The 26,795-nt window shown below is 40.6% G+C and overlaps 1 protein-coding gene across 1 annotated transcript in view; it reads right to left on the bottom strand.

Annotated features, from left to right (window-relative positions):
• The window catches only part of FES (FES proto-oncogene, tyrosine kinase), a 104,888-nt gene extending 82,425 nt beyond the window's left edge, over positions 1 to 22,463 (bottom strand). The window contains exons 1-2 of the mRNA XM_075207832.1: positions 22,106 to 22,463; positions 2,648 to 2,925 (exon numbers count right to left, since the gene is read on the bottom strand). Of these exons, the coding sequence (XP_075063933.1) occupies positions 2,648 to 2,872 (225 nt within the window). The 5' untranslated portion in view covers positions 2,873 to 2,925; positions 22,106 to 22,463. The remainder of the gene's footprint in view (positions 1 to 2,647; positions 2,926 to 22,105) is intronic.
• Positions 22,464 to 26,795: the final 4,332 nt, after the last annotated feature.

The raw sequence follows: 26,795 nt of genomic DNA on the forward strand, positions 1-26,795 counted from the left end.
ATAGATCGGCAAAGGCATGCTGGGACTTGTAGTTTCACAACACCTGGAGAGCCGCAGGTTGCCTACCCCTGTTCTAGACTGTTGTTGCTAAGTGAAATATTTCCAAATTCAAAGTAACTCTACAGTAACCTCAACTAATTGAGCAGTTAAAAATAAGTAATAGAACAACCACTACATTCAATAAATGTCTTTGCATACCTTGGTGGAATGTCAGCATACCAGATATGTAAACTTTGATTGACATACAATTGTGGTAACAGGAGTATGAATATTACTAGAAACAAAATATACATATTAGGCCTCATTTACAATTAAGTGTATGTCAAGTTTCGTGACATGAATATACGCACTTATATATTGTGCATGTGCATCAAAATGTGTTTTTATCTAGATTTGCGAGTATTATATTCTTGTGTCCCCTTTGCCCGGAGAGGAGGAAAGGGGGTGAGCAATCGTAAGTTGATTACAGCGAGGGCGTGTATGTTAGGGCTGACAGAAAATATCATAAACTCGTAGAACAGGCAAGAGAGGTCTTCACCTATAGCAGCCGTCTTTCCCGTAGAGCTGGACGTGCTCACAGGTACTCAGATGCCACCTGGTCTTAACTCAGAGTAGTACAAGTTTATAATATTACTGCAGCGCAGGCGAGAGCCTAATGGTAGAAGGTAGCGGAGTCCAGAAACGGGCCGAGGTCAGAGGGGCAACAGCAGGCAGCAGAGTGAAGTCCAGGCAAGGGTCACGGCTGGCAGAAAGCAACGTATTCGCAGAACAGGCAGAGGTCAGGGTCACAGGCAATCCAACAAAGTCAAGTAAGCAAGCCAGGGGTCATACACAGAGAATCTATCCAGAATAGCACAGGAGCAGAGGAAAGGAGCAGATCAGCAACCAGAGACTGAAAGCTATAACCGACAGTGAGGCTCAGTCCTCACTGCCTTAAATAGTGATGTGGCCCAATGAAAATGCAGGGTGCTCAGCTGCAATACTCAGCCCAGGTGGCTAATACAATCTCCCCCAATCAGCCATAGGAGGCTGAACTCATACAGACCTGCGCGCGCGCCTGGCTGTTAGACAGTTGGCCGGGTGCGGTAGAAGGGAGAACCAAGCTTCCCGGTTGTTTTCCAGGCAACCGGGATGAAGAAGGCGGAAGTGACGTCCAAAGCAGACAGAAGCGAGCCGCGGCGGCCAGCAGTAGTGCCGCGGCTCGTGAAAGTGTTCATATAAGTATAGCACGACCCCTAGAGATGCAACATAATTAAGAGGTATATCTCTTGCTGGTACTGGAGGGTGGGTACAAAGATGATGACCATCAATATCCCCTTCAGATAGGCTGTGTGCACACTGACCTCTCCAGCTGACACTACTTCACTCATCAGTGTTCTGACTATCAAGCTGCAGCCGCCTATTTGCATTATTTATCTCTCATTTCCATTTGGACTAAGACATTTTCAATTACATTCAATATTTGAAGGGTGTAAACAGCAGATGTGGAAGTATTTGTATTCAATTATATTTTATACAAAAGATGTGACTCACATTTATTAATAACTGTGAAGACACAATTCTCTTTAGTGTAATTATATAAAAGTATTTATCTGAGATATGTGCTGTTGTATTAATATAACAAGGAGCCGAGTACATAGAAAAAAAATATACGCTGCGTTTTGCCACCTATGCTCAGTTAAATCAACACAGGACAATGGGTAAGAAATAACTTCTGCCAAGCCTTATCACCACAGCAAAAGTCATCCATTCCACAGGGCAGTCACTTTCACTGCTGCTGCCCCAGCGAGGTAAGATTGATAAATTGCGGCAATACAATATTTTTTATCACTGTGATAAGTTGAGATAAATAATATTGTTTTTTGATTAAACAGGCTGTTTGGTCAGAATGGCACAGACAGGTATATCGCTCATGGCACGACAGTGTATGGAAAATTAGCTTAGCTGTTTTGTGGCACTGGCACCTTTATTGCCCAGTGCACAATTAGGTTTTTGCCTATATGTGCACAGAAATAGTTAATTTATACAGACCCCTCGTTGTACATTGTTAACTGTACTGTCACTATCCATAGCGTACAAAGGCACAAAAGGCAGGTCACAGCTCTGACCTTGTCCTGCTCGGACCTAGAAATGTGCTCCGGTTTTAAGATGTGCAAATCGCAACCTCTATGCTGGCCTTAAATAGCCTTTCAAGCAAAAATCTTAATTCACTGTTCCAAGTAAGGAACACTTTCAATCTCACCTTGTCTCTCCCCTTTGTAGTTCATTTAATCACCATACGTGCATATACAAAATTAAGCATATTGAATATATTTATAAATACAGAAACAAAAACACAAAGATACAAAGCTTAAATAGGATGCTGAACTGATAACAGATGGAACAGGAAACAGGTTCCAGGCTAGTTTGGACAACATCAAAAGTTCCAGATGCCCACAGATGCTGCAAATTCTTTCCTGCTATTAGGAAAACCTGTGTTTAGCATCAGAGCAGTTGGTATCTCCCAGGTTTAACTATTACACCTCTCCCTCCCCTCCTCAATATAAGTAACCAAACTTTTCACTGAGGTATCTTTGAGTGTTAGATGCAATTCGGTGAGAGAATACAGTTACAATTGGCTGCTACATACAGACATGAAACAGTTTACCTGACTCAGCTGACTTGAGTATTCTGCCAGGCCGGGGACTGGAGACTGATCCAATTTCTCGGTGAGGGTGAACATCTGGTGAAGCTGTGATGCATATTCTTTGTCACTCTTTGCTCGCTGTATTATCCACTTTTTCATAGAATCCATAAGTTTAAGCTCAAAGTCTTGCAGGCGCAGCAGTGCATTGTGCCCATCAGGACAACTAAGCTCAGTCGCAAAACCCATAATTATAATATATACAGATTACTTCTTCACGTTTTGTAACGTTCTGTGGTTTTCTGTTAATAAAAAAAAAAAAGACAGACTCAGGAGCCCATTAGGTTCAAAGTTCCTGTTTGAATACACAAATTGATAGAAGGGCATTACTACTATTTATATATATATATGTGTGTACATATTAGAGATGGGCGGGTCCGGTTCTCCGAGAACCGAACCCACCCGAACTTTGGGTATCCGAGTACCGAGCTGAGCAGCTCGGTACTCTCCCGCCAATTCCGAATCCAAATCGAGGCCGAACGTCATTGTGACGTCGTCGGATCTCGGGACTCGGTTCTCGCGATACTTCAACTTTATAAATACACGCCTCCACAGCAATCCATCGCCATTTGACAGAGGGAGAGAGCAGGGTGTAGTCATAGGCTAATTAGAGCAGGGACAGAGAAAGAATACAATATTGTTCTTGCAATTGCTCTAACCAAAATCGCTAGTGCAGAGAGGAGGATAGAGGTTTATTATTTTTTCTTCATATTTGGCACTCCCCAGCGCTTTTGGGTTGTCCCCCATAATTGTGCATTAATATTTCTGGCTGTCAAAAGTCATATCTGTCAGCAGTATCTACTCAATAAATGTTAGCACTCCTCAGTGTTTTTGGGGTGTCCTCTCTAATTGTGCATTAATATTTCTGGCTGTCAAAAGTCATATCTGTCAGCAGTATCTACTCAATAATTTTAAGCACTCCTCAGTGTTTTTGGGGTGTCCTCTCTAATTGTGCATTAATATTTCTGGCTGTCAAAAGTCATATCTGTCAGCAGTATCTACTCAATAATTTTAAGCACTCCTCAGTGTTTTTGGGGTGTCCTCTCTAATTGTGCATTAATATTTCTGGCTGTCAAAAGTCATATCTGTCAGCAGTATCTACTCAATAAATTTTAGCACTCCTCTGTGTTTTTGGGGTGTCCTCCCTAATTGTGCATTAATATTTCTGGCTGTCAAAAGTCATATCTGTCAGCAGTATCTACTCAATAAATGTTAGCACTCCTCAGTGTTTTTGGGGTGTCCTCTCTAATTGTGCATTAATATTTCTGGCTGTCAAAAGTCATATCTGTCAGCAGTATCTACTCAATAAATGTTAGCACTCCTCAGTGTTTTTGGGGTGTCCTCTCTAATTGTGCATTAATATTTCTGGCTGTCAAAAGTCATATCTGTCAGCAGTATCTACTCAATAAATTTTAGCACTCCTCTGTGTTTTTGGGGTGTCCTCCCTAATTGTGCATTAATATTTCTGGCTGTCAAAAGTCATATCTGTCAGCAGTATCTACTCAATAAATGTTAGCACTCCTCAGTGTTTTTGGGGTGTCCTCTCTAATTGTGCATTAATATTTCTGGCTGTCAAAAGTCATATCTGTCAGCAGTATCTACTCAATAATTTTAAGCACTCCTCAGTGTTTTTGGGGTGTCCTCTCTAATTGTGCATTAATATTTCTGGCTGTCAAAAGTCATATCTGTCAGCAGTATCTACTCAATAATTTTAAGCACTCCTCAGTGTTTTTGGGGTGTCCTCTCTAATTGTGCATTAATATTTCTGGCTGTCAAAAGTCATATCTGTCAGCAGTATCTACTCAATAAATTTTAGCACTCCTCTGTGTTTTTGGGGTGTCCTCCCTAATTGTGCATTAATATTTCTGGCTGTCAAAAGTCATATCTGTCAGCAGTATCTACTCAATAAATGTTAGCACTCCTCAGTGTTTTTGGGGTGTCCTCTCTAATTGTGCATTAATATTTCTGGCTGTCAAAAGTCATATCTGTCAGCAGTATCTACTCAATAATTTTAAGCACTCCTCAGTGTTTTTGGGGTGTCCTCTCTAATTGTGCATTAATATTTCTGGCTGTCAAAAGTCATATCTGTCAGCAGTATCTACTCAATAATTTTAAGCACTCCTCAGTGTTTTTGGGGTGTCCTCTCTAATTGTGCATTAATATTTCTGGCTGTCAAAAGTCATATCTGTCAGCAGTATCTACTCAATAAATTTTAGCACTCCTCAGTGTTTTTGGGGTGTCCTCCCTAATTGTGCATTAATATTTCTGGCTGTCAAAAGTCATATCTGTCAGCAGTATCTACGCAATGGATTCAAAGCAGTCCACATATGATCTAAATGAGCAACCAGGTTCTGTCACCAGTCCTGATGTTAGTGTTCCCAGTACGTCATCTGGCCAAGGCGATGTCAAACAACAGAGTGTTTTCAAATTAGTGCAAAAAACAAAAACCAAAAAAAAATTTACTGTATTGAAGCGAAAACGAAGTGTAACTGAGCAAAAGTTAAGTGACGATAAAAAAAAAATTGCAAGCATGCCATTCTACACACGCAGTGGCAAAGAGAGAATGAGGCCTTCACCTTTGGCTATTAGTGGCAGATCCCAAAAAGTTACCCAGCCTACAATTGGTGCACAACTACTGTTACGCGTCAAAGCTGAGCTGCAAGATACCAGTGAGGCATTACAGGAGAATATTTGCTCTGATTCACAAATGACAACAATCCCTGTGGAGAGTCCATCCAACAGTGGGATGTCTAATCGTGAGCATTCTGCTGATGTGTGCCTTAATAGCCCGAGTGTAGCCGGTGATACCCAAATTGAGGATGCCACTTTGGAATTAGAAGAGGATGAGGGGGAGATTTGTGTAGGCGACGAGGGCGCTAATGAGGATGTTGATGAGGATGAGGTTGTTTGTGTAAGTCCTGCACCAGTGGCAGCAGTTCTGGCACGTGACAAGAAAAAGGCCATTGTCATGCCTGGGCATAAAACAAAAAAATCCACTTCTTATGTGTGGAATTATTTCTACCCAAATCCAGACAACAATTGTATAGCCATTTGTAGTGTATGTGAAGCCACAGTCAGTCGAGGGAGGGACCTTAACCATCTTGGAACCTCGTCTATGTTACGCCATTTAACGAGAGTTCATGGCAAAGTGTTGGGAAAAGCTGAAAGTTCTTCCCAAAAGAATACAAGCACTCCCTCATCAGCTAAGACCCTCCGCTCACCGACATACCGACGGCCACAAAATACACCCACCACACCATCCTCATCAATATCCTCAGTAGCGCTCGGAGTTAGCCCGGCATCCCACTTAAGGCTGGATGACTCCGGCACTATTATTGATTCCTCTGAAGAAAGCGTTAGTCCTGCTGCTGCTGTTGCTGCTGCTGGGGGTGAATCGTCATCCCAGAGGCAGGTGAATAAAATGAGCAGTCCTACATTTCAGCAATTAACTGTGAAACAATCCTTTGCGAGGGGAAGCAAATATGACAGCAGTCACCCAGTCGCCAAGCGAATCACAGACGCCATGGCTGCAATGTTAGTGTTAGATCTGCGTCCAATCTCCACCATAAACGCAGCTGGTTTTTCACAGTTAATTGAGGTTTTGTGTCCGCGTTACAGAATTCCATCGCGACACCATTTCTCCCGTAAAGCTATTCCACAACTATACCAAAAAGTGTGTAAAAATGTAGAGATTGCGCTGAAAAATGCCATTCTGCCCACTGTTCACTTAACCACAGATATGTGGACAAGTGGAAGTGGCCAAACCAAAGACTATATGACTGTGACAGCCCACTGGGTTGGTCATTCACCTTCACCAGCAGGAACAGCAGCAGCATGTACACCACTACGTAACATTTGTCACAGGCAGGCCACTCTTTGTATCACCGGCTTCACTAACAGGCATACGGCTGACAATTTGTTACGCAAACTGAGAGATGTGATTGATGCATGGCTTATACCACTCGGACTCTCCCCAGGGTATGTCATTTCAGATAACGCCAACAATATAGTGCGAGCATTACAGCTGGGTGATTTCCAACATATTCCCTGTTTTGCTCACACCATCAACTTGGTGGTGCAGAGCTTCCTACGAAACAACCGTGAGGTGCAGGAGATGCTTTCGGTGGCCCGTAAAATTTCAGGCCATTTCAGGCATTCAGCCACAGCATGTAGGAGATTACAGCAGCTCCAAGAGCAGTTTAACTTGCCCTGCCACCAACTTAAGCAAGAGGTGGTAACTCGGTGGAATTCCACCCTGTACATGCTTCAGAGGATGGAGGAACAGCGCAAAGCCATCCAAGCATATTGCACAAGTCATGACATTGGGAAAGGAGGGGGGATGTATTTCACTCTTGCACAGTGGGGAATCCTTTCAGTGCTGTGCAAGGTGCTGAAACCATTTGAAGTTGTGACATGTGAGGTCAGTGCAGACTCTGCTAGTTTGAGCCAAGTCATTCCTTTAATTAGACTATTGGAAAAGCAGCTTGAGAAAATGAAGGAGGAGCTGAAAGCAAGCAATTCAGCAAAGTATGTTGGCCTTGTCGATCAAGTACTTAATTCGCTTCACAATGATCCTCGAGTTATTAAGATCTTGAACTCGGATCAGTACGTTTTGGCCACTGTGCTTGATCCAAGGTTTAAAACCTACATTGAGTCTTTACTTGTAAATGAGCGAGATGTGAACTTTTGCAAGGAGCTATTGCTCAGCAAGTTGGCCGCTGAACTGGGCCTCGGCTTGACGACGTGTCCTCCTTCACTTTCTCAAGCTGTTGCTCGTAAAAAATTAAATTTCCAAAAAAGAAGCAGGGAAGACACAGGGGGCAGACGAGAACAATTTAACATCTGGGCTGGTTTGAAGGATTTTTCAAAAAAAAGTGTCACTTTGCCCATAAGTCCATCCAATATGAGTATAAACATGCAAAGGATGGTGGAGGATTACTTTCAAGAGGTAGTTGATATGGAAATGTCAGACAGTCCCTTTCCTTACTGGGAAGAAAAGCAAGCTATTTGGAAACCCATGTACAAACTTGCTTTGCAATACCTAAGCTGCCCACCCTCCAGTGTGTACTCTGAACGAGTGTTCAGCACAGCAGGGAACTTAGTCAGTGATCGCCGTAGAAGGTTACTTCCCAAAAATGTGGAGAAAATGATGTTTATAAAAATGAACTACATCTTCCACGAGGAAGGCCTTCACCATCCAAGACATGCAAGCACTGACTGTTCTCTAATGGCGGATTCAAGCGGCGATGAATTGATAGTCTGTGATGATGACGATAACACTGATGAGGGTGAGGATGAAGCTGAAGATGATGCCGATAACATCTTTTTAAAACTTTCTATGTAAGTGTAGGGTGCAATCTACCCCCAAAGAGGAAAGGGACTTGTGGCATTTCCATATCACATACCATCTTGAAAGGCTGCTGTTAGGGCAATTTATCCTTAAGGGTAGGGTGTCATAGACAGAGTGACCCTAAACTGGCTTTGTCCATTTTTCATAATATTGTACAGTCTATAATGGCTGAATTTTTTAGTATTTTATACAAGTGGAGGGGGGCCTAGAGAGACAGAAACCAAACTGGCTTTCTCCATGTCAATTAATATTGTACAGTCTATAATGGCTGAATTTTTTAGTATTTTATACAAGTGGAGGGGGGCCTAGAGAGACAGAAACCAAACTGGCTTTCTCCATGTCAATTAATATTGTACAGTCTATAATGGCTGAATTTTTTAGTATTTTATACAAGTGGAGGGGGGCCTAGAGAGACAGAAACCAAACTGGCTTTCTCCATGTCAATTAATATTGTACAGTCTATAATGGCTGAATTTTTGGGTATTTTATACAAGTGGAGGGGGGCCTTGAGAGACAGAAACCAAACTGGCTTTCTCCATGTCAATTAATATTGTACAGTCTATAATGGCTGAATTTTTTGGTATTTTATACAAGTGGAGGGGGGCCTTGAGAGACAGAAACCAAACTGGCTTTTTCCATTTCTTTACATATTTAACTATAAGTGTAGGGTGTAATATACATTCAAAGACGATGGCTGCATTGCCAATATGCATAGATGGAGAGGAAGACAATCTGTTTTGTGTGTAGAATAGGCCTACCAACGAAGAATTAAACTGTTTTTTGGGATGATTTATTACCTCAACAATTAGATTACTTGTCTCTAAAACAGTTGGAGCACTAAATTGGGTTAATTTAGGCCCAAAAACATGGATTTTCCCAAAAAATAGCAAAACAAAACCAAACAAAACCAAAACCAAAACCAAAACACGCAATGGAGGTTTTGCAAAACCAAAACCAAAACCAAAACACGACGGTAATCCAGATCCAAAACCGAATCCAAAACCAAAACACGGGGGTCAGTGACCATCTCTAGTACATATACATTATAGCAACACTTATAAAGCATTACCAAAATACAATCACTGGGCAGCTGTTTCCAACAGACGAGAGACGGAATGTTGTGCAACCTGCTTAGGTAGATTTCTTGTATCTTACCAAATGATCAACTGAATCTTTGCCTCTCAGTTTCATAACCAAAGAATGCATGGCTCATTTAACAATGTGACAGCATATTGAAAGAACAGGCTGAGAAATTCCAATATCTAGTTTTTAGGTCAATGCTTTAGTGTTTCTAGATTATACAACACATTTGTCCTAACACAGATCATCCACCTATCTGTTTTGCCCTCCTAAGAACTGTACAATTTAAGACTCACAGATATGCTTGAGAAGTAATATAGATACAGCCTCACTGAAACAATAAGACAAGTTATATAGATCTTTAAATGATAACTCCAGCCAAAACTGAACACTTGGGGCTAGATTTACTAAACTGCGGGTTTGAAAAAGTGGAGATGTTGCCTATAGCAACCAATCAGATTCTAGTTATCAGTTACTTAGTACATTCTACATATGACAGTTAGAATCTGATTGGTTGCTCTAGGCAACATCTCCACTTTTTCAAACCCGCAGTTTAGTAAATATACCCCCTTGATCTTAGAGTTAGGAGTCCAGTGATGCTTTCTTTAGTCCTATTGAGGGAATCTTCAAACAGACAGTGTGTTGTCAATGCTCCTCCTTCAAGAGAGAGGGAAGTTCATAGAGGAGGTGGACTGACAACATCACTGCATATTCATAAAGACATTGATATATTGAAATTAAAATTGTGCTGATGTGCAGTGTACATTACCAGAACTGATTTACCTGTATTTCTACAACCATTCCAGCAGTCCACCTTAACCCGAACTTTAGAGCCCTTTAATCATTTATGTATTTATTTTGTATCATGTGTTTTTTTTAATCTGCAAATGTAAAATACTTTGAGCACTATTGGGAGCAAAAGCGTTATATATTTGTTACTATTATTACTAATATTAAATTCTGGCAAAATAAGTATTCTAAGACTCTTAGCAAATTTGCCGCTGCAGCAAACACACCCAGAGAAATAGCTCTGTAGTGACACTAGTCAGTTCCGCATGAATTTTGCAATGTAAAACATTGCTATGTGATAGGAGGAGCCAAACCAGGGACACAGGGCTGGTAAGCCCAGGGACACAGGGCTGGTAGCTCCTTATTGGGTGTGATTCACCAGTGTGTGCAGAGATGCTTGCCTATTGGAAGGAGCTGCAGATAGAGAAGAGTGATAGGCTAAACATGAACTGCAATGCAGTTCACATGCGGGTATTACACCAAGGTTTCCCACAGCAGCTACTGTATATCACCAGCCCAGCCAGCCTTAACATCATGTAATTACTTCTTTGCTAATTTTAAAAACAGACCTCTGTTTTTGCCATGTGTTCCTGTATCCTTGTTGCCAAGTACATGACTTTTTTGAACAGTGATTTCACTGTTCACAGGTAGCTACTCTTCACACACTGGTTCTGGAATCCCCGGCTTGTGTCATTCCTATGGCTGATCATTGTATTGGCTTCCTATATAAATACATATATTCGATTTACGCCTTGTGTGTACAACAGGTTTGCATCCTATGTAAAAATGCATTTTGGCAAATAGCATGTGGTTGGTTCAAGGACAAAAGTCTTTCAGTGAGTACCTTAGGTTAACAAGTGGAACACCATTGTGCTTTTCTCAGCGACAATGTTGTGTTCCTCCTGGTGAACCCAGATGAGAGAGAGAGAGAATTGACTTAATGGTATAAAGGAAGTTATTGAAAAATAATCTTGTACAAATAATAATTGTTCTGTTTGCAGGATTTCTCTTTGTGTGGTACTTATGGTGAACTTATGTCCCAAGAAGGAACATGTTTGTGCTTTTTAAAAGCTTAAGTGCAAACATTGGAAATTACCATTCCTCATCTGTAGAAACTTTGGATACAGCAAAGATCATGAGACAGCGCAAATTTAGCCACTGTCAGCTTTTCTGTAGGGAAAAGATGTTGGGGCTGCCTTTTCTTATACCCAAATGGAGAATATAACTATAGAAAACCCCATAAGTATTACAGAGATATCAATCATGTGGAGTGAGTCAGAAGAGAGAAAGGTAACTGCTGCATTATAAAACTATGACTTCAGTTTCCAGGATGACTCTCAAACTACTAATAGCGGTAATCGTATATAGTGGTGGTTAGCACTTCTGCCTTACAGCACTGGGATCATGAGTTCAATTCCGACTATGGCCTTATCTGTGAGGAGTTTGTATGTTTTCCCCGTGTTTGCGTGGGTTTCCTCCTGGTGCTCCGGTTTCCTCCCACACTCCAAAAACATACTGGTAGGTTAATTGGCTGCTAACAAATTGACCCTAGTCTGTCTGTCTGTGTGTGTGTGTGTGTGTGTGTGTGTATGTTAGGGACTTTAGACTGTAAGCTCCAATGGGGCAGGGACTGATGTGAGTGAGTTCTCTGTACAGAGCTGCGGAATTAGTGGCGCTATATAAATAAATGGTATTAATAATAGTGTGTACACATGAATCTGCAGACTGATCAGGATTGTTTTTATCCCCTGTCGATGGTAAAATGGCTTCAAATATAGTATTGAATTTTTCTGTAGTGTGTACCTAGCCTAAAAGAGACAGAGGTAGGAATAAGGAACTAAAAGCAGATTCTAGATTGGTGACAGGAAAGACAATAAGATAAAGGATAAAAGGAGCATGAATAGAACAAGAGTTGAAGTGAGTTTTTGATCTTGATAAACCAGTTCTCTCTGCTGTCAGAAGATCTGATGAACTTAAGTTTAGTCTAGAAAGCCCTGCAGTATATACACCCCCCACCCCACTGTGACTCTACAATATCTGGGTTTGTGGGAAAGTTTAACATGTAAGAGGCATTGAAGGGGGAAAATAAGCAGCTTTGTTCCTATGGCAATTTTCTACAGCTATGTCCCTACTCTACCGTTCTTTGGGAGAGTAACGGTAATGATGTGCGCCCTGCGTTGTTATAAAGCACAACCCAGGGCGCGCACCATTACCATTAGTACGGTAGTTGACGCGCATTATTACCGTTAGTACTGTCATTTCAACGCTGATTTTAGCTCGCAGCTCCCTGCTTAGTGTTTAACCCAGACCTATTGTTCTCTCTTATTAACTGAATAAACCACCTGGAGACATTTAAGAATAACCGGTCTAACTTATAGAGCAATAAACATAAATACACACAGGATACAAAAACATATGTTAACCAATGCATAGGAACAACAAATGACAATAAACTTTAAGTCAGCAAGGTGATGACAGTCCAGAGTACACAGAAAGGGGTGATGGAGCACAAGTGTCTTTTTACTTCAGATTTACAAGTCCAAAAATTGCATCGTGTGTTTTCACACTTTATTTGTATGAGAATTATAAGATGTACGAGAAAGTGATGGAGAATAGACTAAGAGCAAGTGGTAAATGAGGATCAGATGGAGCAGTTCCTGACAGGAGAATTATAGATAATTTGATGTTGTTGAGAGATTCGATTGGTGACTGTACAGAGAGAAAACAGATTATATTGATCTAACATTGGATTTTGAGAAGGTGTTTGTATGTTTAGGGGATTACTACGAAAGCTTTTTCTGACTAAATTTAAAAAAAAGTTAGAAGTTACTATGACAACTTGTCAAGCACAGTGTTGGTTGGTGAATGGGATTTTAAGTTAGAGGGTGAGAATTACATCAGAAGAGATACAGGGTTATCCTTTGTTGGCAATTATATTTATATCTGTCTGTGTGCCTATGTTGTAAGTGACTAGGAGGGATAAGTGAGAGGACTACTGCTACCTGGTAATGGAGGAAGAAGTGTCAAAGCGTTGGAAAATTTGGTTGATGTTGGAGTAATATGTGAGACAAAAATAGCTAAACTATCAATTTAAATATTTTGTGGAGAGTCGGACTTTAAAATAAATTGAGTAAATAATATTATGCAGGATGATGAGGTGCAGTGGCGGAACTACAGCAGTTAAAAGGGGTGCAGCAGATATGGGGTCTGGAGCCGAGGGGGGCCCGTAGCCACCACTGTGTGCAACCACTCTAATCTCAGAGCAAGTGCAGTGCAACTGCAACAGGACATCACTGCACAAGTGTAGGCCCCAGCTCTTACTTAGAACAGCAGAGGTGGTGTCCGTGGAAGGAAGAGCTGCATTGCCAGCTGTGTGGCCAAATTTTACTATTAGGCCCAGCAATGTAGTGTTCCGCCCCTGATGATATGGGATGTGTGGATGGAGGGATAAACGTTCTAGGTATAATATTTGGGGGCAATTTGAAGGGCAAACTGGGACTGGGGAGGTTTTGACAATGAAGACAGTGATTCGTGTGTTTGAAGAAAATAGAATGTTGTTTTAGTGGTCGTGTGACATGGAGTGTATAAATAGAGAGATTCTGTGAAAGAGGAAGTAAAAGGTGTATTGCGTTTTCTGGAAGCTGAGGTTTACTCTAACGTGAACTATATTGCGTAAGTGCTGAGGCTGAGGCAGCACAGTGGCCTAGTAGTTAGCACTTCTGCTTCACAGCACTGGGGTCATGAGTTCGATTTCCAACCATGGCCCTATCTGTGTGGAGTTTGTATGTTCTCCCTGTGTTTGCGTGGGTTTACTCCGGGTGCTCCGGTTTCCTCCCACACTCCAAAAACATACTAGTAGGTTAATTGGCTGCTGTCAAAATTGACCATAGTGTGTGTGTGTGTGTGTGTGTGTGTGTAGGTAATGTTAGGGAATTTAGACTGTAAGCTCCAATGGGGCAGGGACTGATGTGAGTGAGTTCTCTGTACAGCGCTGCGGAATTAGTGGTGCTATATAAATAAATGATGATGATGATGACGACTGAAAGCCGAGTAAATCGTCGTGCACGGTAACATTTATGACTGGGGTGGATGTTGTGCCCACTGCATCGGTATACAAAGATAAGAGAGAACCTATAAGTTTTAACGGTTGGAAGTAATATGGTGCAATGATAATGATGGGGCAATTTTTTAGAAAGTATGAGAAAGAATTATTTAAATGATATACAAATGCTGGATTTTAAAGAAAAAAAGAGATAGTTAACAATATTCTCTTTATTTACAACTTATTACTGTAAACCTAATCCATGTAACACATTACTTCATCATCCCTGCCTCCTGAAAAACAGTTTAGCAGAGGAACATATGCTGAGGATTAAACGTTTAAGCACTGAGGAGCGTGGTTGGGGAAAATAACAGTTGATTTTAGAAGTGAGTTGTTAATCTAGCCAAGTATCGGATAATACACAGTCAGAGAGTGTTAAGAACACATACAGATGATTTACTTCATAAGCAAGACAAGAAAAGCAAGAATGAAGGTGAACTATGTAATGAAATACACCTCCACATCTCACCTCCATGTCTGTTGGGTGCAATTTACACGGAAATCATAAGTGTAAATAGCATTGTGTAATTTACACAGTATTCCAAGTAGCGGCTCAGAGTACTATGCAATTTGCACTAATACACCTCTTTATCTGCCTTATGGGCCAGTGTGCATGATACACTTAAGTGTTTCAGTCACAGCAGCCCTGTAAAGCAGATAGATGAATAGATAAATTAATGTAAAAAAATAAATAAAGTCTGCCTCTCCCCCCCCAAACAGCACAAAGGTTGGTTATGCTGTTTGGGAGGAGGTGCACACCTTTTTTTAAAATGTAATTAATTTTTTACTTCTTTTTTTAACACAGCAAGGTCTGTTACACCAGTAGAAAGCACCCGTAATAGGTACGTCTCCTAGAGACCTATCTGTGGCTGCTTTCACCTCAGCATAGCATGTATAGTGCATGAACACGCCTTTACATTGCTAGGCTCACCCGCTAACTTCCCTGTTCCACTTCTCTAAGCGCAGGGAGGTACAACAGGGACATCCGTCTCAGTCAGAGTGCAAACTGAGACAGATCCTTGGCTAAAAGTGCTTTTTGCACTCATGAGTCGGACTTGTGTCCGACTCTACATCAGCCCTTTGTCAGTACAGAAATCTCAGCTCATTCACTCACATGTCTACAGAGCTCGAGGGAAAATGAGCGGAGATTTTGCTAAAAACTATGTTGCGTTCTGTCTCCGCGGACTGTTCCAGAGTCACATTGCGTCACCTTGTGGCTAATTGAATCTACCCCCAGGTGTCCAAGTGAACCATTTAGTGAACGTACAGGCAGCCCAGCATTTTAAAAATTGTTGTTCATTGTAGACAGCTGGGCTGTGAATATTTGAAATAAGTAAAGGTTTGTAATAGTATAAGTGGTGACTATGAAACGTTTTCTTTTCCAAAAGGAAATGCAATGAATCATAAGTATTGCAGATAACCAAACCAGATGTTTTGGATTAAAAACGGATTTTAATTATTCAATATTTTATTTAAGTCTTTATGTTTTCCATTTCTCCTTTTCTTTTTGGGTTAGTTTGTTAATAAAGCGTATCATTATCTTCTCTTAATAAGTTGATTGTTTATGCACATGGCAGCTGGTTGGAATTTGTGATGACATTTTACCCTCTGTTAAATATGTTTATTTTGTTGAATTGTTGTTATAGCTTGATGACAAGCTATGCAAAAATTGGTTAATATGTTTTGTTGGTGTTGTTTAGAAAATAAATTATATTCATACAGTTTTCACCATGTCTTTTTTTTTCTTTTTGAACAACCCTCTTAGCTGTGTAGCTGTTCCTTGTTAGGCACAGCAAAGTTGTATTTGTGTCACTACATTCTGGTGTGCAGTAAGTAAGCCATCTGATTGTGAGCTCCATTTTATGTTGACTTTCAATCAAGTGCTCCTATCAAACATGATGGCCTGAATCCTTATAAGATCTGCAGGCAGTGATACTACTGGTATGGGCACATTTTTCTATAAAGTGGGATGATGAGCCCTGCACTAACCCTCATTAAATACATATCAGACAAAAATAAATGTTCAAATGACATTTGAGGGGTATATTTACTAAACGGCGGGTTTGAAAAAGTGGAGATGTTGCCTATAGCAGCCAATCAGATTCTAGCTATCATTTATTTAGTGCATTCTGCAAAATGACAGCTAGAATCTGATTGGTTGCTATAGGCAACATCTCCACTTTTTCAAACCCGCAGTTTAGTAGATATACCCCCAAGGGTTTCATTTACTGGGCTTTTTGGGGGGCTTTTCAAAGTGCCACACATCGCTAAGGTTTTCAGCACCAAACCGCCATACAGTAAATTAGGAGGTTGAAAACCCAAACTGCTGGCGATGTGTGTTGGTTTTTTTAGGCAAACCATCAGGTAAATGGAGATGGAAATCATACAGACATCACTGTCTCAAAGAATACCAACAAATGATGGAAGTGAATCCTTGCTGTATATGGAAGTAAGATAAGTTCCATTTGTTTTGGCTATAACCAAGTCTGATAGTTCTCTCCTTGGCTAAGGAAACTTATAGCCACACATTTAGCTTTTAAGGCATACACACAGCCGCCATTGGTAAAACTGAGGCACAATGTCTCAATGGTTAATCTTTTCTTTCTTTCTCGGGTCAAACATTTTGGCTATTCACAATACTAACCAGCATGGGGAAAAGAGGCACTTGATATATATGGTTTGCCAGCTACTGCTGATAGATTTTTCTAATGATTACATGATGAAACACTTGTGAAATCAACGAGGTGACACAAATGCACAGATAGAAATGGATCTTGTGTGCGCATAAAGCACTTGTAGCCTTTGGAGATACACATATAAACATGGTGAGTATATAAGCAAACTGTACAGCTCTTCCTTACATTTGTTCTTATTTTCAGTTACTTTTTAATTACTTTATTCGCCCAACATTATTACCAATATTTCCCTGGCTTTTTGTTTTAAGTACTGTAAAAATATTACTCAGTTTTTGGAGTAGAAGGAATAATGAATTATATATAAAAAAAACATTTGAAGTCTCTTCATTATTCTGTAACCTGAAGAAGGTTTATCAAATTGGACTTTTTATGGTTCTTAAAGTCATTAATGGCTTCCAATATCTTCTAATTTACATTACAGGATACCACATTCCCTATAGAACTGCCCTTTAGCTTAGGATACAACAGAACAGTGTGAGTTTCTTGATATATTGTCATTATCATTCGTAAAACATCATGGGTGTCCAACTGGTGATTTGATCCTGATCTCACCCTGAATGGCTTTTATGTAGTCCAATGACTGCGATAAAATATAAAAAGAGCCCCTTTCCTATGAAACAACTGTGGACAAAACTAGATAATGGTAAGTTGTGAAGCCACCTACATAGCATAATGACTCCAAACCTCCTTCCGGAATCCAGAGCAACAAGAGCACAATGCTCTAGTGTTCCACAGATCATGTGCCATCATTTACTAGTGTCATTGTACAGTGAGTGAATGAGGCTGGGTGAGGAGTGGGCTTCTTGGAATCCCAGTCTTTCATCTCACACTGAGCCATCCTGCACAGCTAATATGAGCATTCTGATAACAGCATTATAAGCTTTCTTGGAAGCCACGGGCATAACCGTCACCACCTACATATAGTTGCCAACTATGTCTAATTACGTGAACAGTTCCTGCTTTTTAAAGTGTGTCCTTATTTGTTTGTTTTCCTCACAGATTCCCTGTCCTGTAAAACTTACTAAAAAAGTATTCTACTCCAATTCTCAATGCTTGTTCTTTTCCTGTGTTGTGGAGCACATAAATGTACTGAAGCATTCCTCCAGCTTTTGGAGAACAGTCCCTGTTTTGGATCTAAATCCCTCTTTCTCCTAAATTATGGGTGTGATCTATATAATTAAATTCATTAAGTGGCTCCAAAATGTGTCTATCCGGTTCTTAAACTTACAATAGAGTTCAACAGAGTGTTTGTGAAAATATTTGATAGTGCAGGTGTCTCTAAGCACATTAGGTATTTTGCATATCAGTCCATCAGATATAGTTATGGTAATGTTATTAGTGAATAGGATTATATTATCCTATGTGTGTTGCTAGTGTGTAACATGTATAGGTTCAGAGGTAAAGTGACCCTTGATGTTATTTTTAATGTTGACAAACAAATGCAAAATTCTGTATGTGATTGGTTTATCTTACCTTAAGGTAAGTAAACGCCTCATTTGTTTCTTAATGTGACCTATCAACAAGGTGACATTTGTCTTCAACCAGTCTGATATTTATACACTTCCGGTCCAGTATAAAATACACAACTACTATCCCACATCACAAACTATTTTCCTCTTCTGTTCTTCGAATTCATATTTCACATGAAAATACAGGAAGATTATTTCTTCATGCATGCAGCTGCAATGTCTCAACCAGACTAAGGTGTTATTACATGAGTACAGATTGGTACACTGAAAAATGATTGACCGGAAGGTGATAAGTGCATTGCAAAATGCACATACAGCTTAGAACACTATGACAAAATGACATATTACGCTGGAAAATTACACAATGCATGTTTGTAGGTCTAGCAGCAGAAAATATCTGCCAAACTATACATTAAGTTAAAAAGAAGTGATGTATCCTGCTTGCGTCAGCTTAAAGCAGCAATCCCAGTTCACCTGTAACTTGTCAGTGGCTTGCTACCTCCCCTTAGTGGAGCACGGGCAACTGCACACTGAAACAGTTTTTCCCAGACTCCTCCATTTCTGTGGTATGGAACCTGCAAATCTCTTTCGCTCACACATAAAAATGGCTGCAGAATCCATAGAAGGCTGCAATCTACGTTTTCATGGTTTCTTATTTGTCTGTACAGCTAAATTTAGCTATCAGATTAGTTTGTTTTTTTAATTCTAAACAAGTTTCCAGTATTTGGGGATGATAAAAGGCTATTGCACATGTCCTGTTATTTTAGGTCTTTGAAACCAAATAAGCGCAAACTGGGTGGGATTAACACTTCTCATATGCTATTATAATAAGTTTCCTGTAGTCAGCCATTATTGCATGTGATAAAACATATTTATTTTATATAAGAAATGCATGTTAAAATGTGACAACCATGCTGAGTTATAAGATGACAAGAAATTGTCTGATCTTGCTTTAAAAAAAAAAATGTTGTTATCTAGAAATCTTATAGGACAAGACTAGTGAAATTATTATTCCTTTTCAAAACCCTTTATTCTTCCTAGGACGGATGGTATTAAAGAGGACCTGACACCCGAATTAGGGATGAAAACATTGTACTGTACAGTGGTGCTTAATGTGTGCTGTTTAAAACTAGAATATGTTTGGCTTTGCAAAATAGTGGATGTGACTTTATTTGTGGTTTGTTTTTTTAAAGCTCTTTTCAAATGGTTTATATGTGCAAAATAATTATTGATCAGTATAGGGTACACATTGGCTGTATTCAATGCACTTCCTCCAAATACTGCTGAGAGCCTGTATGCAACTAGTTCTATTTTTGTTCTGTTCAGAGAGAATAGTCAAAGTGTTCCTCAAATTGATCAATAGATCACTATTCATCCTCTGTTGAACGCAGACAGTGTAACATGGGTGGATGTACAACTGCCTGTGACCACAAAGCCTAAAGGTGGCTTTAACTTCTAGTCCACGTGTGGACCTGAACACCCAACGGGTCCCCTTCTCAGTCTATGTTCTATTGTGTTCCATTAGTTGAACACAAAACATAACATGGCTCTAATAGAGTGTTACAAAAGGTAATGGATACCCAGTAAGATGGCGGAAAATAAACACAGCCTGTAGCATATTTGTCCTTCATTCTCATTTGTTGGGAAAGTAGACACTGTGTGCCTGGTTCATCACCAAACACAAAACCAATGTAATGTGTTTTTTTTTATTTTATTAACGCAAATGCATTATGTATACGCACATCAGTATTCACCAAGGAGCGGATGTGAAGATACGTCTGGTGATGAATACGGGTCTAGATCCACTCTGCTCTATCAGACAACACACTGCAGGATATGTCCAATACATATGTGCAATATCAAGTCACAAAAGAATGCACAGAAAAAAATATCAAATAATGTCACCTGTTATTAATTCATTCATTAATGACAAAACAATAAAAAAATAAGAAAAAGTGTTTTTTTTTATATATATTTTGTTTCCATGAAATACATTTATCAGGATGTAATTACTGTCTAATGTACATCATTTTTTTTTACAGTCGCTCCTGATTGCAAACACATGTTCTAGCATGCATATGCTACATCATCACTAGCAATTGGCACTTAGACTAGACCTGTAGCTGGCGCAAGTGATACGACTAAAATCACGTACCTTTGAAATGCCCAAAGTTTGACACTGCTTCGTGTGCTCCAGCTTGGCACAGCCTTATTGTACACTGACTATGGGCATAAGCCCCTTTCCCGCGATGTTTCACCCCTGAAATTATAAGCTGTAGTAAGGGTCCTTTGCTCTCTCGAAGATGAATTGAATGTTGTTGCATTCTATGGCTTATGGTCCGCTTCCGTGCATGTGCAGAATAATTGTGCACATTATACACAAAGTACTGTACATTAATGAGTCAGGCCTTGTGTTCTTAATGGTCTCATATCAATGTTACTACTATGTTTACCTTACATTCAAATGACTGATTATAATGCGAACTTGATGGAAGATAGACTGCCTGTGTGTCCAGGCACTCTAGTGAAATGTGGTGCTCTATATAGTTGTTTAGCTCTATTACACCTGTTCTAAACAGTCAGTGTCAAAGGTTATCTGTGGTAGACCCAATGCAAAGAGAGAATAGAGTTCAATAAAACCAATCAGAAATAATTTGATATGATGTACAGAATACCTGTACTCTTTTACCTCGACTACAATCTGGCATTTGCAAAAGGACTGGAGTTTTAAAAATATTAGTGCCCTGCTTTGTGTGCTCTGCACCTGGCCACCAAAACTAGCCTAGCATGGACCTTTCATCAATATATAAAACAATTGCAAGTCGCCAACAGAATGCTGTAATCCAAAGTGACATTATTAGGCTAAGCAAATAATTTTTTATTTACTTTGTGTGCACTAATGAATGTAGGCTTGCTTGCTTTGTTTGCCAATACTTATTAGTCCACGTCAAGCCACTAATCTCCAATAGGGCAGAGAATGACTTACATATTCCCTGTACAGTGCTGCAGAATACGAATGGCAACATATCATAAACAAAAATAATATATAAAAAGTGTTAGGACAGCTGTTATTTCAGGAAAACATTACATTTTCTATACATGTCCATCCTACATGCCAAGCACAGGCTTTAATTACACATTAAACTTCACTGTTAGCAGAAATATAGACAGAAATATAGGCAACTGCAGACATCTACCTACCAACATATTATAATAAAGAATTAGTGGGAAATATTTCAATTACCATAAAACAATATTATACATAATGTATACATAATACATTGCACAAAACCACTAACTTTAAGATACATTATCCATATTTGCCAACATTTCAAAATTGTTTTAGGGACAATTTGCTGTGATTTTTTTTTTTATATTGAAAACAACATTTTAGAGGGACAAATCATTAAACCCTGGGACTGTCCCTGTAAACTAAGGACAGTTGGCAGCCTCCGATTTTGCTAAATTAGATGGAAATCTGTGTACAGGTACAGACTCAAGCTGATTATTCAGGGATAGAATGCTAGGATAGATCTAGATGACCTGTCAAAGCATCAGCAGGTCACTCTGCAGTCCTGTGAGATAGAGCTCAGGGCACCTCGATAGAAATGTACTTGGTAGTACTTTTTGTGTATACACATGTATTACTGTGAGTTGCTCCTTGCTCTGGTGACCCTGGGGAGATTGAGCTCTACAGGTTCCTGGTCTGTGCGATACATGAATTCCCGGAAGGGCAGCTCTCGGAATACTGAGACCAGACAGACTAGCTCACTATTCCTCCCCATACTGTCTCTTTCTGCCAGTTATGTCACCATGATCTGGTACTGCTGGACTATCAGTATTACATGACATGCCCCAAATAGTAAGGTGTAGTGTGCCCCTAACACTGCTGTCTCCACAATGCGTTGTACATATACAGTATATGCCATGACTTACCAATATCTAGTTCCTTAGCCTATATCCCGGAATCAGTGACAGCCATTCCTTTCCTTTGTATGTATCTGTATAGATTGCTTTCAGACCTGACTCTTGTGCAGCAGTTGTGTTAAAATCCCTAAATCAGTTTATCACTTTCTGTTCCTCCAATGTCTTTTTCCAGTTTCTGTCAGCAAGCTCAGTTACTGTCTCTCAGTTAAGCAGTGTCTGTGATTTCTCTGATCACTTATAGAAGCCCCAATCTTTCTTTCTCTCCCTTTCTCTGTGGTCTTTTCAAACTGCCTTCTGCCCTGGTCGCCTTGGAGAGTGACTTAAAGTAACTCCCTCTTTCTGGTTAGTGGCAATGTTACAGAAGCACTTCCCACACTGACATTAACTCTCTCTGTACTGATCTCTCATCAGTGACAATGTTACAGAAGCACTTCCCACACTGACATTAACTCTCTCTGTACCTCTCTCTCATCAGTGACAATGTTACAGAAGCACTTCCCACACTGACATTAACCCTTTCTGTTTTAGAGTAGAACTCTGCTTACATTAACCCTCCCTGTCTAGTTTTCTGGTTAATGGTAGGATCATCCCTTTGTCCTGTTATTGGAAGTTACAGAATCAGTAAACTGAGAACTATTAAATAGTTTATCTATATGTGTATGTGAGCCAAATATCATCATCATCACCATTTATTTATATAGCGCCACTAATTCCGCAGCGCTGTACAAAGAACTCACATCAGTCCCTGCCCCATTGGAGCTTACAGTCTAAATTTCCTAATACACACACATGGAGAGAGAGACTAGGGTCAATTTGTTAGCAGCCAATTAACCTACTAGTATGTTTTTGGAGTGTGGGAGGAAACCGGAGCACCCGGAGGAAATCCACGCAAACACGGGGAGAACATACAAACACCACACAGATAAGGCCATGGTTGGGAATTGAACTCATGACCCCAGTGCTGTGAGGCAGAAGTGCTAGCCACTTAGCCACAATGCTGCCCAAATATGTTCTTAAGTATCAATCACAGTTTTGTATTTAGTATGTGGGACACAAAAAGCCATTTTAAATGTGTCTAAGTTGTAGACACATTTAAAATGGCTTTTGTGTCCCATAATGTATTTTCGTTATAAAACGAAAATACATTATAGGTGGAGTACCCTACAAAATAACCACCAATTTAAAATAACATAATTAATTAGAGACCCCGTTGTCTGGTATGGTATAGAAATGGCACATATGAATAAAGTATGAACTCATTGTCTTTCCTCCGCCCAGACTCCCATCCCACGATGACCTCTCTATTGTCGTCAACAACACCACCATCTCCTCTGTCACCCAACTTGCCTGGGTGTCACCCTCGATTCCTCTCTCACTTTTGCCCCCCACATTCATTCCCTTGCCCAAGCCTGTCACTTCCAACTACATAACATCGCCCGCATCCGTCCTTTTCTCTCTCAGGATGCCACCAAAACTATCATCCACGCACACATCATCTCCCGCCTTGATTATTGTAACCTCCTCCTCCCCCACTCCCGTCTCTCCCCCCTCCGCTCTATACTCAATGCGGCCGCAAGACTCATCTTCCTCTCACGCCGCTCCTCCTCTGCCTCCCCTCTCTGCCTTGCCTTACACTGGCTCCCCTTCCCCTACAGAATCCTTTTCAAACTCCTCACCACCACTTCCAAGGCTCTCTCCAACTCTACTGCCCCTTATATCTCTAACCTCCTCTCTATTCACACTCCTGCCCGCTCCCTGCGCTCGGCCAACGACCGCCGCCTCTCCTCCACCCTTATCACCTCTTCCCACTCCAGAATCCAATACTTTTCCTGTGCAGCCCCCCTTCTCTGGAACGACCTCCCTCGTTCCATCTGTCTCTCTCCTACTCTGTGCTCCTTCAAACGTGCACTCAAAACTCACCTCTTCCTCAAAGCCTACCAACCATCTACTTAACCCCCATCTCCTCCCTTTAGCTCGTCCTCCCTTCTCTCCTCTTGCCTCAACTGGCTCCTCTTGTGCCTGGTCTGTTTACCCTCCCTTAGGATGTAAGCTCGTATGAGCAGGGCCCCCTCCCCTCCTGTCTCCATAACTGTTCTTCCGCTCCGTCTTTACTGCATATGACTAGCCGGAGTTTCTGAAGTATTGGTACTTTTTGTTCATTGTTCTGTATGGTTTCACCCTGTATAGTCTACTGTTAGTACTGTGTGCGGCGCTGCGGATACCTTGTGGGGCCTAACAAATAAATTATAATAATAACAATAATAATATATAGGGTATAATTACACAAAAAATTTATAACATGTAAACAGTGGTGTTCACGGTTGTTCAGTGGAACCTGTGTCGCAGGTAAAGAGAGGGCTGGCTTACAAGGGGTACTACTGTACATGCCACGCATTTCAACAGTTTCCGGCACTTCATGGCTTTGGTGGCTCCTTTGGCCTTTGGGAACAGCTGATTTTATGGTAAAACCACTGACCCACTGCAATTAAAAAAAATGTGATGCAGCTTCCCCTTTAAGTGGTATCGTGTGATTACATCCACAATGCTCCAAAGAGATCTGCGGCTCTGATATTCAGAGTAGAGGAGCTACGGCCCATAGTTAAGGTAAAAGAGTTGCTGGAGAAAGGGAGAAACAGAGCTGCCAACAGAAATTGTGGGGCCAAGTATAAATGAAACAGACCATCCCCCCTCAAAATATGATTTTGGCACACCCTCATCACTCATCCCAAAAACCTACCACATGCCAACCCCCTCCCATCCACTTAATATACATGGTCAATGTTGCGGCACTAATGTTATGTGCCCGCAGCTCCCCCTTCGCGAACAATACAATGTGAAGCAGGACATACCAGGCAGGGACAGCACCCAAAACTGGGACTGCACCACCAGAACCAGGACATTTGTCAGACTGTCCTGCTCTCTCCTACCTGTTCTTGCTGCTTTTACCACCTGCTGCTTTTTGTGTCCTAAGCTTAGCTGCTGCTTGTCTGGATCATGAAAGATTGGGACCCTGTTTGTAAAAAGCATAGGTACATGATACATGAAAGTCTTGGAATGAGTTAACCCTATAAGCCTCTTTCTCATCCTGCCAGCCCTGACACTAAATCAATAGTACTCACATTTAATAATTATGCCTCTCTCCCTGTAACCAACCCAACATAAAATAAAAGCATTCACATTTAATGAATAATAATAATAAATAACCCACCTCACCAAACGCAGCATCTCATTCAATTAATAGTCCCAAAACCATCCCAGCATTTAACAAATCACTCCACCACCTCACTTTAAATGAATAGGCACTACCATGACCCCACTATTAAATGTAATAGTCCCCACCATTAAATCAATTGTCCCTCCAATTAGATGTCCCTACTAATAAATGAATATCTCCAACCTGACCATTAAATTTACAGTAAGAGCCTTACTCACCCCACATGAGATTGGATGTCAGTGGATGAGGGGCAGACACATGCTTTGGAGAGGGCAGGAGAGGATCGGATCTACAGATCCTTTCCCCTGTAGATCCTGCTGCATCCAGTGCTGTGGCTGTTCCCGGGTAACGTGCTGCATCGCAGTTGGAAAAAAATAAAATAAAAATAAAGATGGTGAGACAGACAAGTTTCCCCTAGTCTGTCCGTTCACATTACACCTGTGTCCCCATAACCCCCTGATGGCAGCCTTGTCGGAGAGTGTGTGGTAGGAAAGAGAATTATACAGAGAACCAAAGAAGACTGGAGAGGGAGTGCGAGGAAGAGAACCAGACAGGATGTAGAGGACAGTACCAGAGAGAGGTGAGAGAGGAGACACAGAGAGGGGAGGAGAACTGGAGAAGAAGATCCAGAGAGGGGGTGTGAAGAGAGAGAACCAGGTAGAGAGAATCAGAGAGGATCGGAGAGAACCGAGGGGGTCTATATACATTCTAGTAATGAACTTGCTATTTCTTTCTTGTTTCTAGTATGCTCCATTTGAGGATGAAGGGTAGCACCTCTTACAGTTATTAGTAGCAACAAATAAATATAAAAAAAATATAAATAGGAGAAGGACATTTATATAAAGTGAAACATTTTCCAGTGTGGCTAGTAACTTGGAGAGATGAAGGGCCTGAGTCATTAAGGAAAGTAAGGTGAAAAAATAAGTAAAAGTTCTTTAGGCCAAACCATTTTACAATGCAAGGGGTGCTAATTAGTTTATTATTTTGCACATAAGTTAAATACTGGTTGTTTTTTCATCTAGCACACAAATACTTGCTAGCTTTATTTTTATACTGGAATTTAAAGTTGATCTAGGACATGCCTTACCCGAACTATAAATCTGTCTCCATATTTGAAATGTACCTCCCCCTCCAATGCAACATGGTTTTGCCCAGGTGTAAAGTTACTTTTTTTTTTATGCTTTGCTCTCCCGGTCGTCTACAATTAATAACATGGATACGTTGGGAAAAAAAGATAGAGAGTGATCCACGGAGGGATGTAAGAGGAGACAATGATAGTAACCATAGTATGCCCCCTCTAGTTCTATATGGATGGATATTGCACAGGACCCTGCCTTTGGAAAGGCAGGTCCTGGTGAAAGGAGGTAAATATGTCTTTTAAAATAGCTGCAAACCACTGACAGTTGGAACACGCTATGAATAGAGACTGTCAGCTCTTATACACTATATGGAAAGTATTTGGCAACACCTGTTAATTATTGAATT

This window comes from Mixophyes fleayi, chromosome 4 (assembly GCF_038048845.1).
Source record: "Mixophyes fleayi isolate aMixFle1 chromosome 4, aMixFle1.hap1, whole genome shotgun sequence".
In the NCBI taxonomy this organism is placed as follows: domain Eukaryota; kingdom Metazoa; phylum Chordata; class Amphibia; order Anura; family Limnodynastidae; genus Mixophyes; species Mixophyes fleayi.